This window comes from Leptosomus discolor, chromosome 5 (genome assembly GCF_034619465.1).
Source record: "Leptosomus discolor isolate bLepDis1 chromosome 5, bLepDis1.hap2, whole genome shotgun sequence".
Lineage (NCBI taxonomy): Eukaryota > Metazoa > Chordata > Aves > Leptosomiformes > Leptosomidae > Leptosomus > Leptosomus discolor.
Genome location: NC_141395.1, coordinates 37,801,699 through 37,817,141, shown reverse-complemented (window position 1 = coordinate 37,817,141; position 15,443 = coordinate 37,801,699). Strand labels below are relative to the sequence as shown.

The following is a 15,443-nucleotide window of genomic DNA, read 5'->3' as shown; positions in this document are numbered from 1 at the left end:
TACTAGCTAACCAACTGAACAGGTCAGAAAACGCTGGTGTTTTGGGAAAGAAAGAGCTTTGATTGTTTAATGCGTTAAGACCCAAAGGTATGAACATTCAGACTGCCTTTGGGGAAAGATGTATCGCAGTGACAATGTGAAAAGAGCACACACAGGGGAACTACAGCTGGGTACTCAACACAGCAGCTTCACACCCTGGTGAGCCCCACAGCAAACGTCTTACACCTCCGTGTTTTGCGGTACTTCAGGCCCCTCCTACCTTCTCCTTAAACTCAAGGTTGTACATCTGAACTGCCATTATCCAGCCCCTTAACATACATGCTTTATAACAGAGTAAATCTGGTGCAAACTGGTGTCCTGGCTGTAGCTGAACAATGTCTGACTGTTTGTGCTCTGGCATAGACAAACAGGGAGGCTGAAGGGTGCCTTGTCTGTGCACCCCTGGCTGCTCCGCAGCGATCGGGGAAGCAGTGCCCAGTGTTTGGGCTGCCTGTCCTTGGATCGCTTCCACACCTTCTGCGTGTACTTCAGCTCCACTGCCCTGACTGCATTTTCCTGACCCCCTTCTTCAGCAAAAGAGCTGGAGAGATAGTCCAAACCTCCAAGGCACTCAAGCGGCAAAATCCAGAGCGACTCATGGTAGGAGCCAGAAGCAATTCTGAAAATTCCAGTGAGCCCCCTCCTCTGGCTCCCCAACACCCTAGAGCACGTTCATTAGGCAAAGGCCTCTGCCACACTGTCTGTCTGGCAGCTGTAAAACAAAACACTAAGGGATCTGCACACACCCCCCCGCCTTGAAATATGAAAATCTGTTAAAAAAAGAGACATACGAATGTCAGTACGATAAAGAAATGCTTTTAAAATGAGCCCTCGTTACTGCAAATACTTGCTCCCTGTGCATCCCCCGAGTCGTATCTTCTGAAGTCTACTTGCCTGGAACAAAATATTTACTGCTGTCAGCATTTCCCAGCCAAGTCAGAGGTGGGAAAAGCTGATTGGTTCTGTTCTGTCTGATGCATTGGCAACGCAATTTACAGCTCAGATGTAATATTGAAGGAGACAACACCAGACCCTCAGCCAGGGCAGTGCAGCGAGGTCCCACCACCTTTCCCAGGACTTGGCATCAGCTGAAAACATCACTCACAAGTACGAAGCAGCTGTATCTATCTTTGATTAAACCATGAACTCCTTAGGGTTCATGCAGAAGAAACCACTTTGGCTTCAAACCAAAGCACCAGATATTTAATCCTTTGAGTATGAGTAAACATACATAACAGGTAATTCACTTCTAAATCAAGATGTTTTGAACTTCAGAAAAAGTTAAGACTTTAAATAAACAGACTTTTAAGAACCCCCATAGAACTCAATGGAGGTTCAGCCACCTACAGCAGGAGGTGACATGTCCCTTGAAGTTCGTTTTTAGCTCCTTTTGAGCTGATTTTAAACACTTTACGGTGCTTCCTGGGATCTTTTTAAAAAAAGAATTCAAAGTATGCTATATGAACCCTGCTGAATTTAAGTTTAAAATTAACATTAACCTGTACATGCATTGTGTGGGATTTCTAGTCGTGCCTAGTCAGAAAGACTGAAAATCATTCTGTCAATGCCACAGAATTTTGGTTCATCCCATCAGGGGATACGGCAACACATAAAATGCAGCAATACCGTGCCCTGTACACCCTAGGGCTCATGTTGCCAGCCCAACCCTGCTTAACCAGCTAGCTCTGCAATGCAGCAACAGCTGCACGGCTAATCTCTTCCCAGCTCTGCTTCCCAGCCAAGCCCCACACCTGTACCAAGCCAGATGTCTGTCTCCTGCCGAATGTGAGGAACAGTGTTGCGTACTTACAAACGAGCGTGTGCGGGTGTTCCCACAGACAGGCGGAGCAGAATGGGTCTCATGTCACATACAAATTAACCAAGTCCCGCAGAGGTTGTGATGTGGATGGATTTTCAGAGCAGTTCTCAGACCCGCTTGGCGGTTCTGCCAACTCTCCCCCTCTCTTCTGACACTACCCCAGTCAAAGGGAGCCTCATCTCTGCTGGGTCACTGTCTTGGAACAGGACTCATTGCTGACTGCTCACACGGCCTGCTCCCATCCACTGGCCACCCTTGCAGACCACTGGCCCACACCTCTGAGTGGGCAAAGTGATTAGGAAAGAGAAGCGTGCACCCAATCTTATAGAAGAGGTGTGCAAGAGATGCACATAAAAGCCCTCTGAACCTTCTGAACTGCCTCTTCTGCTTTTTCTGACACACCCGTGTTCTCTGAGCACTTAAAAGTCTGTCTGCAAGCTTCTGTGGCCATGGTGCGGGGATGTCTGGGTGCTGTGGGGCGAGCTGAGACCAGGCTTTGGCTTGCTGCAGCCACTAGGAGAGATGTGCATCCAGGGCAGAGCTCTCAAGTGTACCGAACACGAGGAGTGGCTGCGGAAATTCAAGGTCACAGAGGAGCTACACTGGACGGCTGGGATAAAGCTGGGAGCACATGGAGAGAACATGAAAAAAAAGCCAGAGGCAACATAAGTGAGAAAAGAGAGGAAAAGAAGGGAGAACTGACAGAGCAACTGTTTAGAAGGATGATATATTCTGAAATACAGAGAGAGGATGATAGTGAAATGGAAAGAGAAAACTCATGGACATGAACAGCTACGGATTAGTTCCCTTTCCAGCTCACTAAGAACCTGCGCAGGCTGCACTACCCTGGATTTGGCACATAACCCTGCTTTGGGGTAAAAAGCAATAGTCACAGCAGAAGCCTTTTCCTTCTGTCATATGTGGTGCAAGCCTATGGATGAGAACAGTTTTGGTACATCAGCAAGACTGCCACATTTACACAGTACTGACAGCTGATACTTCTGCTCTTCTTTATTCATGTAGCTGTCTCGCCAGACGCATGGGCTGCATGGACGAAGGACCAGACTGTAAATTAGTTTTATCATAACTGCCATTGGCTATACAGGTTGCTGCGAGCTGTACCAAACTGATCATATATCACTAAGAATTAGTCTCAAGGAAAGAAATAGTAACAAAAGAGTGAAGCACCTGGGGTTTATTTTCCCCTCCCAAAGTATATAGTGCCTCCAAGTGAAACTGATTTCCATGAAGTATTCAATCCACTTAGTCCTGAGTGGAAATGACTCTCTGGGAAGCAGCTAACAGGTTTCCTGCCATAGAGATAATGATATCTCACCGTTATTTTCCATATACTGCATGCAACTAAAATTAAAGTTTTGACCAGGTATTTTCCACACACAGGAGAAGGGCTCACTCACATGATCTAATGTACACAGCTGGGGTGCCTTGAGTTTTCTGCACTTTTTGCATGTCACGAGGAATGCCTCAGTAATAATAAAACCCCCCAAAACCAACCAAGGCTGTATTTCTAAACCATCACCACAGAACAGGTTTTCCAAGCACCAGTGACTCTGCTCTGCAGTCAGTCTGCGAAACAGCGCAGGAAAACATAAGTGTTCTGCTCAGCATCTCCCAAGGAACAAATGACAGAATCAGAACCAGCACGTAGCCCTCTCACTTTGAGTCCTGCCTTTGAATTTCCACATCAACCTTTTCACAGCTGGTACGGATGGGCACGAGATCATCAGTGCTCATTTGCCAGCTAATGCCAGCCACTTTATGCTGATTTACATGCCTTCAGCTGGCAAAGACAAGCAAACCTTCTTAATGATCATTACAAGGATTTAATTTAAAATGAGCAGTTAATCTACCAGTAGCAACTCCACAAAATGGAAAAACACAACCCAAACCACTAGTACACACTAGGTTTTACTGTCCTTACTCGGGATACGAATATAGCACAAGAAGAGATGATTTCTTTCTCTATATTGTAACTGCAGACTGAAACTGCAGGGAAGACAAACCAGGGGGTTTGTCCCTGGCTTCCTTCTAATCTTTGTGTTCCCTGCTCAAATTAAAACCCTTCGCTTTCCAATTTTAATACAGAGTAGCTCATCAGGATTAGTTGAACCAAGAAATCTGCACCTCTCTCTCTCACACACACATGTATTTTGCACCATAAAGACACCCCAAAGTAATATTCCCTTTTCACTTCCATGAAAGCCGTCCCTCAGTGATGACAGCAGAGTGAGGCCCCCATTGCAAAGTGGTCCCAGTCTCTCTCCCCATCTACCCTGTCTCCCCTAACCTTGAGAAGCAAACACTAGAGGAAAAGGAAAAAACCCTAAACCCTCCTTTCCTTTGTCAGACACCCTGGCTGTGGCTCAGAGCCGTTACAGAGAGGCTGTGCATTCCTGAATGCTAAATAAGCTCCCAGGCTACATACTTTCTATCGGTGAAGCTTAAAAAGAGATCCCACTCTGCGCAGGGACATGTTGGCATGGCAACATGGAAAAAAGAAATCAGCAACGCCTGGCACTCCTCGCAGGAGCAGCAGACAGCTTGTGCGACTCTCATTTTTGTAAGTGATCTGATGGTACCTACCTCATCTCCGCCGAAGGTGCACGCGGAAGGGCAGACATCCAGCCCACGTGCTGGGAGGACCTGCCTCCATCAGCTGGGGATGGCAAAGAGCTGTGCCTTGTGCTGGGCCAATCTGTGGTTGGAAAGCGCATCGAGCCACAGAGATGAGCGTCTGTAATGGGGAAAGGGGAGGAAGGGACTTGCAAAGCGCGGGGCCGAGTGGGTTAATGACCGTAGCTCTGGGCTCTTCTGCTCCACAGAGTGTGAGACCCTGAAAGCTGATAATTGCCTGCGCACCAGGGCGAAGGGCCAGGAAATGAGGCAGGCAATGCCCACCAGCATGTCCTGGGCTGTCACCTAAGAACCTGCTGCTTCCCTTTCAAGGTGACTTTGGAGAAGAAGTTGCCATTTCAGCTCTGCCTGAAACAATAGCAGCTGTGTGTCTGCAAAACAAGGCTCTGTTGTTTAGTAATGAACCTTTCTCCAAATCTTCCTGCCCTCAGATCAAAACTGGAATGGAAAATTACGTGCTGGCACAGACTGCAGCGATACCACCTTCCAGCTGCAATTGCAAAGACCACTGCACACTGCCAAATATTGCCCAGTGATCCTGCATGTCCTTCATGCTGCCATCCTGGGGTTGGAGATCATGATGGCTTCCCTTTAAACACGGCAGGGAAGAGCCATTGAAGCGCTCCATCTCCACCTCTCTGCAAGGGGCAGAGCTGAGCCTAGCCCAGAGGGCAGAAGTCTGCAGAGAGTCCGCACACAGCCCTGCACAGGGCCATGCCGCCTACCTGTGGCTCTGCCGCAGCCCTCCTGGGTGACCTGGGGTAGGTTTCTTCACTCCCGTCTGCCTCTTCTCCTGGCTTTCACAAGCCTTGTGTACTTTACGTAATTCATAAATGCACAAGCTGTCTCGTACCATACGCTGAAAAGGACTCCAGCACAACAGGCCATGGTTTAGAACAGGGCCTCTGGACACAACTGCCCCACCAGTCAGTCAGCTAACGCCAGTGCTGGAGGGTCAAGATCCAGCCCACAGAAACAGCCAAGTCTGCATTTACAGCCCCCAGCAGAGCAGGCAGACAAACATGGATGGTGAAGAGGAAGGGAAGAGGTGAACAGACAAAGGGCAGAATTTTTCCTCAACAAAAAGGGGAGACAAAAGCAAAAATTTAACTCCCAGAATGTGTTCTGTATTTGATGGGATATTCATTCCTCAAGCAGCAATAGCTATCCTGGCTACAGCAGCCCCCCAAGAGCGGCTGCAGATGTTTTCAAAAGGCGACTTTGATAAACAGTGCTCGTGGTGTACAGTCTGAATTACTGGTGTGGTTGGAACAACATGTTATGAAAGATATTTCCTTCATATCCCAGCCTCGTTGCTCCTTGTTGCATCTCCGAGATTGTTATTGAATACATTTTCTGGGAACACTGAGGGCACCAAGTGAGCGCTGGTTGCCAGGCCAACACACTCACAGGCGTTTCACTGTTACTCCTTAAGGAAGCACAGCTGCTTATGCAATTCCCTGTTATGATGCTCATACCATAAAAAGAAAACACCAAAGTGAATTAAACCACCAAGAGGGAGCCCAAAGGAAACGGCTGGGTGATACCTTCCCTTGGCCAGGTTCGACGCTGATGTGGCATGACGCAACAGTTGACTCTAATGATGTTACTGTACCTGGTTTGAGATACGGTTTTCAAAAGCGAATCTGAACAACACATTGACATTTTCAAAGGAGCTTTAGGGATAAAAAAGACTAATGGCTGAACTTCTCTGGGTGTCTGACTCCCAGCCACAGGAGTCAATGGCACCTGCACACTGGGTTATGTCACCCCACTCCCTTTCAGCCAATAATTTTTGCATGCTTGCACTGCCCAAAACTGTGCCAGACCCTCCAGGAGGAGATGGGACAGCAGAACCACCCCCTCAGAGAGGTTATGGTTGGACAAAATGTGATGTCTTACTGGATTTAGTGCCAGCCACAGAAAAACCTGCAGAGACTGGTCTCTACAGCAGTTATTGAGTATTTATAGTCAAGAAGAAGATAGCTGGGGGTAGGGAACACATGGGAAAAGATGGAATATCTGCAGCTTCATTCCTGGTCCTCTGCAGAAGAGCAACTGAGAAGGACCTCTACAGCAAGCTTAACAGAGAATGGTAAAAAGCCATTTTCTACAAGTGCCCCAAAGAGGCTCTGCTGCCTCTGCCTCTGTGATCTCAGCAACGTAATCTGAACACGTCTAAAATATCCCAGTAATGTGTCCCAAAAAATGACACTTGTATTACTCTTAACACAGAGAAGAAAAGTTTCAGAAGTCTGGTATGTTTTCCTGTATCTAAACTGGCAAAGATGAGGGTGCATGGCAATTACTGTCACATTTCCTGGGCAAAGGGAGGGAGATCAAAATGCCTAATTAACGACTTCTTTCCCATGGGTGCCATCAATGACATAGTAAGATGCATTCTTCCAGCTTTGTAAAATAACCAACTGAAACAGAACACACACAGCAATCACATTCATCTTTGAACGTCACTTTTTTTTTGCATCTTTCTGTGCATTTTGTCTATGTTGCTCGAGATGTGCGGCTTGCTGAAAATGCACATCTGACAACAAGGCTGAGAGGCTCCTTTGGGGAACAGGCATTCAGGGAGTTTGTGGGGGGCTCTGGTAATTCCAGGAGGGCTTGGGCAGCAGCAGGGCAGCCAGTGCAAACAGCCAAGTGAAAAGGAAAGCTCTGACAAAGCAGTCCTGTTGCAAAGAAAGACTAAAAGGGCCTCTACAAAGAAGACCTGTTTGTATGCTTACTGGCAGTGTCATCTTATTATTATCATTTGTATGGCAACATAGAGAGAAAGAGAAAGACACATAAAAGAAAAGAAGATTAAATGAGAAGTCACTAAAATGGGGAAAAAAACATTAACACGCCATGGGACCAAGTGATGACTTGGTGCAGTTTCAGCCCAGAGAGGCTGTCGTGTTTACTGACCCCATGCACAGAGCTGCAGGCCTGCCCCCGCACAACCTGCCATCGCAGCTCCAGTCTCGGCTCTTATGGGCTGAGGGCCCTGAGCCAGCAGAACCGAGCATCACGATGATTTTCCAACAGCAATGTGGTGGTGAGGGCCCTGGTGACATACTGCCAGGTGGCTGAAACAAGCACAATCCCTGTCTTCAGCATGTGGGTTTTTGCATAGCTAACCTAAAGGGACTCCTCACCTCTGCTCAAATATTTAAGCTATGCCAGGGCAGTCTTTCAGGCTGACATTCTCTGTAGCTTATTTAAATAAGCTTATTTAAAGAGTAGCTGGTCACAGGAACAGATTTGTTGCAGTTGCCCATTTAGTCTGGCTGAACAAAGCCTAAAACAAACGGCTGAATTAGGATAAATTCCATTCAAGGCTGTAATGTGATTTGCCCCTTCCCACTTTTCTCCTCGGTTGTGTGATAAATCATTTTGTCCCAAACCAGGTTTTTAAACAAAGTTTCCAACGCTTTCCAGCGCTGTTTGCTTATCTCTATTCATTTCATAAATTGGAAACTTTGTTTAAAAACCTGGTTTGGGACAAAATGATTTATCACAATTGTTTCCTGCAGACTGTGCTACTCCTGCTCTCTGAATCCCCTCATCTCTGGGGTAATATCTGCCATCATGCAAAAGCTGTGTTTGCTCAGGATGAACAGATAAAACTGAATCTCTTCCTACTGTCCTTACTTTATCTTCAACTTTTCCTTCTTTCCCTGCCACTTTCTGCCCCTGCTTTGCTCCCTCACAGCTTTCATCTCACCAGCTCTCTGCCCATCCCCCCCCGGCAGCTCTCCTCCTGCTGGGTCTGCTCCCCCACCATCGCTCAATACTGCCACTTCTTCATTCCTCTTCACAGGTCTAGGGCTCCCCCCTCTTTCTGTTCCATTTGTAGACTGACACATACCAGTCTCTGGGTCCTTCCAGACACCAAAAATCCTGGCCTCTCTCATTTACCTGTCATGGGCTCCCTCCCACCCACCTTTCCTATGACTCAAGGGCTCTGAAAAACAAGGCAGGAGCGCTCAAGCTGCAGTTGGTCCTCTGTGCTGTGTCAGGAAGTCTGCTACAATTTTCCAGCAGCCTCTTTGCATCCCACATGGTTTGGGTACCCTGCCAATTAATGAAGGGCTGTTTGTCATCCCTGGCAGGACACGTTACTGTCCTTAACATTGACTGACACCATGACAGAGCCACTCTCCTGAGGCTCTGGCAACAGGATTTCAGGAAATGCTTTCACTTCATCTGTCAAAAAAATAATTCATCAAATAACTATGTGGGTAATCCAAACCTCTCTGATTATAAAGCTGAATTTGGCATATAATGAAGAAAGCACTCAATCAGCTGAGTCACTGTGCATAAAGACATATTGTAGAAGATGCTTCACAATGCATCTAACTACTTTTACCCCAATTATATAAATTTGACAGGTTACTCATTATATCACTGAAAAGAAAGATAAATGCATTTTATGTGTAAAAAAAACCAAACCTTTGCAGCTTGATGTTCCTTGCAAGTCAAATACGATGGATGGTGTTGAATTGCTGGTTCCCAGATAATGCTGCAGCACATCTGTACTGCTCCTCAGCACCTCCTCCCAGTTAGCTGATCATGACTTTTCAGTAAGCAAAGAAAAGGCTGCCACTCTCGTATTCCATTACAAGTCGAACGCACCCGTGCTTTACCATGGTGTCCAATCCAAAGCTTTCCACATCAGCCCACTTCAGAGTGAGTTTCTGCAGATTATTGTGCCTCCTTTGCAGCACACACCTCATCTGATGTGAAAATGTTTGGCTCCACCAAAGCTACAGAAGCCCATTCTCCCCTCTTAGTACTTCCAAAATCCTCACCAAAGGTGCTATGTGTGCGTGCGCAGGTGAGAACAGACACAGACAGGCATGGATCAGGGAGAGCACATTGAAGCTCAGTGGATCACAGGCTGTGGGATGCTGCAGACCATCCCAAAGGCAAGGTGTCTTCAGGAGCTTCTCAGGAGTAGCGTGGAACTTGTGGCTGGCAGAGGCACGGGCCTGAGATGGTCTGCCGAAGGGATAGCCCAAGTATACATACAAATAATACAAATACATATACACAAATACAGATATAAAAGAACAGCTGCTTTACTGCCCTTACTTATATCACATCCACAGAAGCTTCCTATGCACTAAGCCAAAAACCCTGGCCTGTTCTCTCGTGCATATTTGCCTGTGAGTTCAGTGGATGCTGGATCAGGCCCTGAGGCTGCCCTGTCCACAGCACTGTGCACTCTCCCACGTTCCCATCAGTCCATTTGAAAGGAGGGCATTGATGTGCCTCTATAATGCAGCCATTACCAGCGTGATACCGAGACAGATCAAAGGCAACACAATAGCCAGATTCAGAGGATTCCAAAATTGAGGTCAGACTCAATAACTCTTAGACAGACGCCGAGAGAGAGACACACATATATACAGGAAGGCAAATTTTAACTGTGCAAACCTAAAAATGTCACTTGCAGTGACCGATTGGATGCATTTTGGCAAGAATTGTAATTTCCTCCCCCATTACCACCCCTCGCCTCTGCATCAGTGTTGGCATAAGGTGCCTTTGTCCTGGTGGCCTGACTCTAACCTTCCCCTTAACACATAGCCCTCAGATTTTACAGCACGAACCCTGCGAATGGGTGCCCTGCTGCTTTGTTGGGTCCCAAAGGGACTACTGCATTGCTGCAGAATACCTCTCCCTAGAAGAGGCCCATTTCATGACTAAATCTCAGCTTCTGGGCCAGTCAGGTGCTAGAGAGCTTCTTTGGGTGAAACGCCTCAAAATGTAACTGAGCTCTCAGCAGCAGCGATGGGGCAATGGGCAGCTGCCTGGGAAATGCCCTGTTTACACTAGTGTTCTGCTGTGAATGAGCTGGTTGCTGCAGTTACTGGGGATTTACGGACTCTGAAACAAAGGCTGAGAAGCCAGAGATTTGCCTAGGTTATAGTGCTGGACTTGCACCAGGCAAAGTTAAATCCCTGTAAATCCGCTCAAACCCACACTTTGACTTAATTATTTTGGTCGACCTTGGCTTCCTGTACATTTTCTCTTCAGCTGTTTGGAGTTGGTAAGCTACTACAAATGATTAAATGATTCACATCGTTGGTAATTATATGTATCAGAGCGGCATTTAAAACCCTTACCTGACACAACACCCAACCGCAGTCAAAATTTACAAGCAGACCAACACAGCAAAGATGACTGAAGTTGGTGGTGAATGGCAATCCCCATTTCAAGATCAAACTCTGAATCAAACATGAAAAATCCACCTCTAGACTTCCTGCTTCACACTGCATTAAGTACATCCAACCAGTAAATACTGGTGTAAAATGGCACCACACACCCCAGTCCCTTTCTATTACTACAGTAAGTTGCCAACTTTGAAGGTTTCTCCTTCAAAAAGAGAAAAATTATTAAAAATGTATCTGAAGTATCCTAAGATGGTTTACATTGCATTAATTAAATACAGGCTTAGCCAGTGTTTGAGTGTGCAGGGCACAAGTTTCCAGAGAGCTGGGAATTCATGCACGAAGGCAAGCAATTTTAGGGACTTTTCTGGTCTTCAAAGACAACTGAAGATGCCACAAGATAAGCTAGATTAAGACTCCAAAACAAAACTGTATGTATTGTCAGAAAGTCCCCACACCAGAGATCTTGCAATCTAAGCAGACAGTTACAAAAAAGCAGAGGAAGAGAAAATGAGACCAAAGTGGTGACTGAAGCGAACATCACCTGGATCAAGAGTAGTCTTGTTCCCTTGGTTAAGTGTGTGTCTCCAGTCTCGCTGCTTGCCCTAGACCATACTGCCTCATTATCTCTTGTTCTGCTGATTAAACCCTTGCCTCAAAAAGCAACATGAAATACGTTACTGTGATGCCCACTGATGGGCAGCAGCGGGTTCCTGCCTCCTCTCACCCATTAGCTGCAAACTCCTCAATTAAATGTTCAGGTCTCTCTCAAACACTGACCACTACTCAGAACCTGAGCTTCAGAGAGCCCGAGAAGAGCATTTCTCTCCTCCCTCTCTAAAGATAAGAAATTATTCTTCATCCTGTAGTTATTCCCAGTTCTCCATGTGTATGGGTGGGACTTGTCCAAATCTGTGGCAAAGATGAGAAATGCACTCAGTCTCCCCACGGCCCACATCAGCCCCTAAGAATTGCAGCATCTTACCTCTGTAATTCCTCCAGTCCTGCTCCTGCTAATTTGCTGGCTGAGCACAGCACAAAGTTGGGTTACAGCAAAGAGACAAGACCTTGTTATCATCCCCCCAAACAACTATCAACAGTATACTCCCCTGAATGCTTACACAAGATTTCTTTTACCTTTGGCTTTCAGATCTTGGCTATCCATAAGAAGAGACTCTTAAAATCTAAATCCATTTACTTTTAGCAGAGAGATCCATTTCCAGCACAGTTGCTTATGAAATGACTGTAGAGTCCAAGAGCCTTAAAATTCTCCAGCTGCCGAGAAATTATGGATAGCATCTCCAAATGCTGTCAACAGCTAACAGACATTGCTCGAAAGATCTCTTTAGCATGCATGGATGGATGCATCAAGGGCAGCTGCGTCTGTACAAGAGAAATTCCTCTTGCACTGTGCATTTGGGGTTTAAAGTGGGAACTTTGCACAGAATTAGCATTTACTTCTAAAACAGGAAGCTTGCTTTGCATATTTCATTTTGACACAGTCACACTTTTTTTTTTTTCCCCAAATTACAAGCTGAATCCTAAAATCCTAACATAGTTTACAAATAGACAAACACCCAGTGAGTATCCAGTAAAATATGCCCGGGCACGGGTGAAAAAATGCTGACGCTGAATTGTTGTATTCCCGGTCAGATTGAGCCACATATTATTCTACAAATAGTTTGTGGTTTCAAGAAGGTGTTGTTACTTGTGAGCAATAACAGGAAAACCCACTGTTCCTGCACACACACACACACACACGAGCAACATCAGCTATCCACACACCACAGCTGAGCTGTTTCCTACTACCTCCCAGCCCAGAGGAGCTGAGCAGCTGTTCTACACCAGCCTGTTCTCTTGTCCCCAGGGAGGTGACCCTGTCCCATCTACCACAACGCACTATAGCACCGTCAAGCCTTTCCTGAAGTCTTCTCAGAGCACTGTCCGGGATCTTGGGCAAGAATGAAAGTTGTGCAAACCCGGATGAAGATGCAGCTCTTGCTGTAAAGAGCTAGTACCCTTCCAAAGCACATGCTCCCTTCGTGTCAGCTCCCCCGTGCCCCAGGGCATGCTTGGCTTCAGCTAACACTTCCCCTTGGAGAAACATCATTCAGTGGTCTGAGAGCCCTGTTTCATGGTGGGGCATCAAGGTGCGTTACCTGCGGTCTCCCTGTCCCCTGCCGACAGCTCTCCGTTGATCCCATTCTCTTTGGTCCGAGCATATGGCCCTGGCTGCTTGTGGCCGCCCAGCCCTGGCTCCTCATCCTCTCGGTAGGGAAATCCATTGGCATTTCTGACCAGTCCGGCACCCGTGCCGCCCTGTTCCTTAATTTCAGGTGAATGTGGGTGCGAAGAAGCCTCTGTTAGCTGACCTGAAGTCCAGTGCGGTGCCTTGGCTTCATCCTTCCTATCCTCCGCCATAGCTCCTTGCCTTCACCGCTTGGCCTGTAACGACATTAGCAGGAGAGATCAGCTCCGAGCAGGCAACCATGCCCCTGACTGTCAGGCAGCGGCTGGGCACAGCACAGGCACGTTACCAGCAGCGCTGCCAGGGAGACTCGCGTCCGGCAGATAAGAGAGGGTTTAAGTGCAGAAGTGTCTCTGCTTGTCTGTCCTGGGCAGGAGTGAACTGCTTTAAAACCAAAACCAACCACAAGCAGTAAAAATTATGGGTCAAGTCCTCCCTGACTCCCATATGCCTTGCAATTATTAGCACCAGTTTCTTGAGGGCTGCCCTTTCATTAATCTGATTTTAACTCATTAATTACACTTAAAAATTGACCCACTTAACAAGTGAATCGGTCATCATAATGCAATGACATCTTCCTGGGGTGATAAAGGGGAGAATCCCACAACTGTTGAAAGAAGCGAAGCTGCTATTGCAATTTTCATTGCAGTTGTGAATAGCAGGTGCTCTGCAGGCACAGAACCACAGGGCAACCCGTCCTCTGTGGCTCCTGCAATCTGCTGCCAGCCATGACAGAAACCACACTGGAGAACCCTCACTGGGTTCCCAAACATATGTGCTATCTGATCCTGTTTACATCCCCTCTTACTTGCTGTTTGACGAACATTCACACTCATCCCCTTTTGTCCAAAACAGCCTGTGGGGAACAGTTGTTTCCCACACAAGCATTTGCATTTTCTTATGACTATTAGTATTTATACATAAACAAAACTAATCATTATTTGCTGTTTCACACATATTTCACTCCTGTTAATTAGCTCTCATTTGTCCAAGCCAGGAGAAGAAGCCACTGCACAAGCTATAGGCTCTGGCTACTCCTCACAGAAAAATGCATTAGTAGCTCCTCAATATTCCTATGCCTAGGAAGACAACATATTGTAATCTGTGTTTCAATGATAAGGTAACCTCGGGGGGTGGGGGGAAGGCTTGACCTGAGCTAGCTACTTCCAAGTGAAAACCAGCCTTTTCCAAAAGCACTTGACACCTTTTTTTCCCTGGGATTAAAAAAACCCCAAAAACACCCCACCTAAAAGAAATCAGCTGAATGCAGTCAATCAGCCATGTATCACAGAGGCTGAGCAGTTTAGAAAAGAAGTCACAAAACTGGATGGTGCACAGGCTCTGCAGACATTGAACAAAAACCAAACAAGCCAGAAAAAAAACCCAGCTAGTTTCCACAGAGTCAGGTCAGTTTTCAGAAAACCTCTAAACATGAGAAAAAGCTGTTGTTATTTGTCAGATAATCATTCACAATTGGTAACTCGACCCCTTTCTGATTGGATAGTGTCATTTAATAATAATGGCTTTCAGAGCTACTTCAAATTACAAAAAAAATCATGGTGAACCATGAAAACTAGATTTCGTTCACAATAAATATGTGACTCATACTGCAGTCCCACCCCATAAAGGACTAGTAACTCTTTTGCCTCCTGGTGAAACCATGGTGTTTTGGGAAGCGCGGCTCTGCCTGCTACCACCCTGACCCAGCACCATTCCCTGGGATAACCAATTGCATACAGTCTGCAGAAGTAGGTGAAACTTCAAGCCCAACACTTCCTCTGAGCTGTACTGAAAATGGTGGGCTGAGCAGTATCACAAAGCTCAGAGCCACCGAGACATGCCTCAACCAACCACAGAAATGGTACACATGCTCCACATCCCTTTGGCCTTTCCCACCTCCTTTACCCTGATGGGAGACGACTCAGTGAGCCACTCTGCATATACAGCAGGAGCCTTAATGAAGCCACTCAAATCCTACCAGAAAAGCTGACGAGGTAATTCCAAAAGAGAGAGCCCGAGCTGGGCAAAGACCACCTCCTGCATACCAAAGAGATAACCCTCTGCCTCTAGGTCTGTTTACTGAATGACACTAGAGAACATTTTCTGATCAGAGCCTTTCCAGAACATGAGGCCACGGGACAAATGTCTCCCTCTGTACAGGAGTGAGTAGCACACATCCAAAGCCACCAACATTTGGGGTCCAAGGACAGAACAGAGCCTGTTCTGGGAAAAAAAAAAAAAAGAGGACATTCTCATCTATGTCCCCTGCGGAAGCTCAGGAAAAAAGAGAAAAAATAAAACCCCAAACCCTAACTCAACCACCAACCAGTGCACTGTGAACCTGACAGTGAGCCCCAGGAGCAGTACAAACCTGCCCATCAGCTTCAGCCGTTCAGCCCCTGGGTCACGCACGAGCCCAGAGCCTCAGAAGGGAGAGGGAGGGTTACACAAGACCTGAGCGTGGGGAACACAGTTCTGAAAATCACTGGGATGAACATAACAGTTATAT

The 15,443-nt window shown here is 46.7% G+C and overlaps 1 protein-coding gene across 19 annotated transcripts in view; it reads right to left on the bottom strand.

Annotated features, from left to right (window-relative positions):
* MAP2 (microtubule associated protein 2) overlaps window positions 1–13,107 on the bottom strand; it is a 67,999-nt gene extending 54,892 nt beyond the window's left edge. For all 19 annotated transcript variants that reach the window (XM_086465800.1, XM_086465801.1, XM_086465803.1 and 16 more), the window contains exon 1: window positions 12,846–13,107. In XM_086465800.1, the coding sequence (XP_086321926.1) occupies window positions 12,846–13,107 (262 nt within the window). The remainder of the gene's footprint in view (window positions 1–12,845) is intronic.
* Between the last annotated feature and the right edge of the window lie 2,336 nt (window positions 13,108–15,443).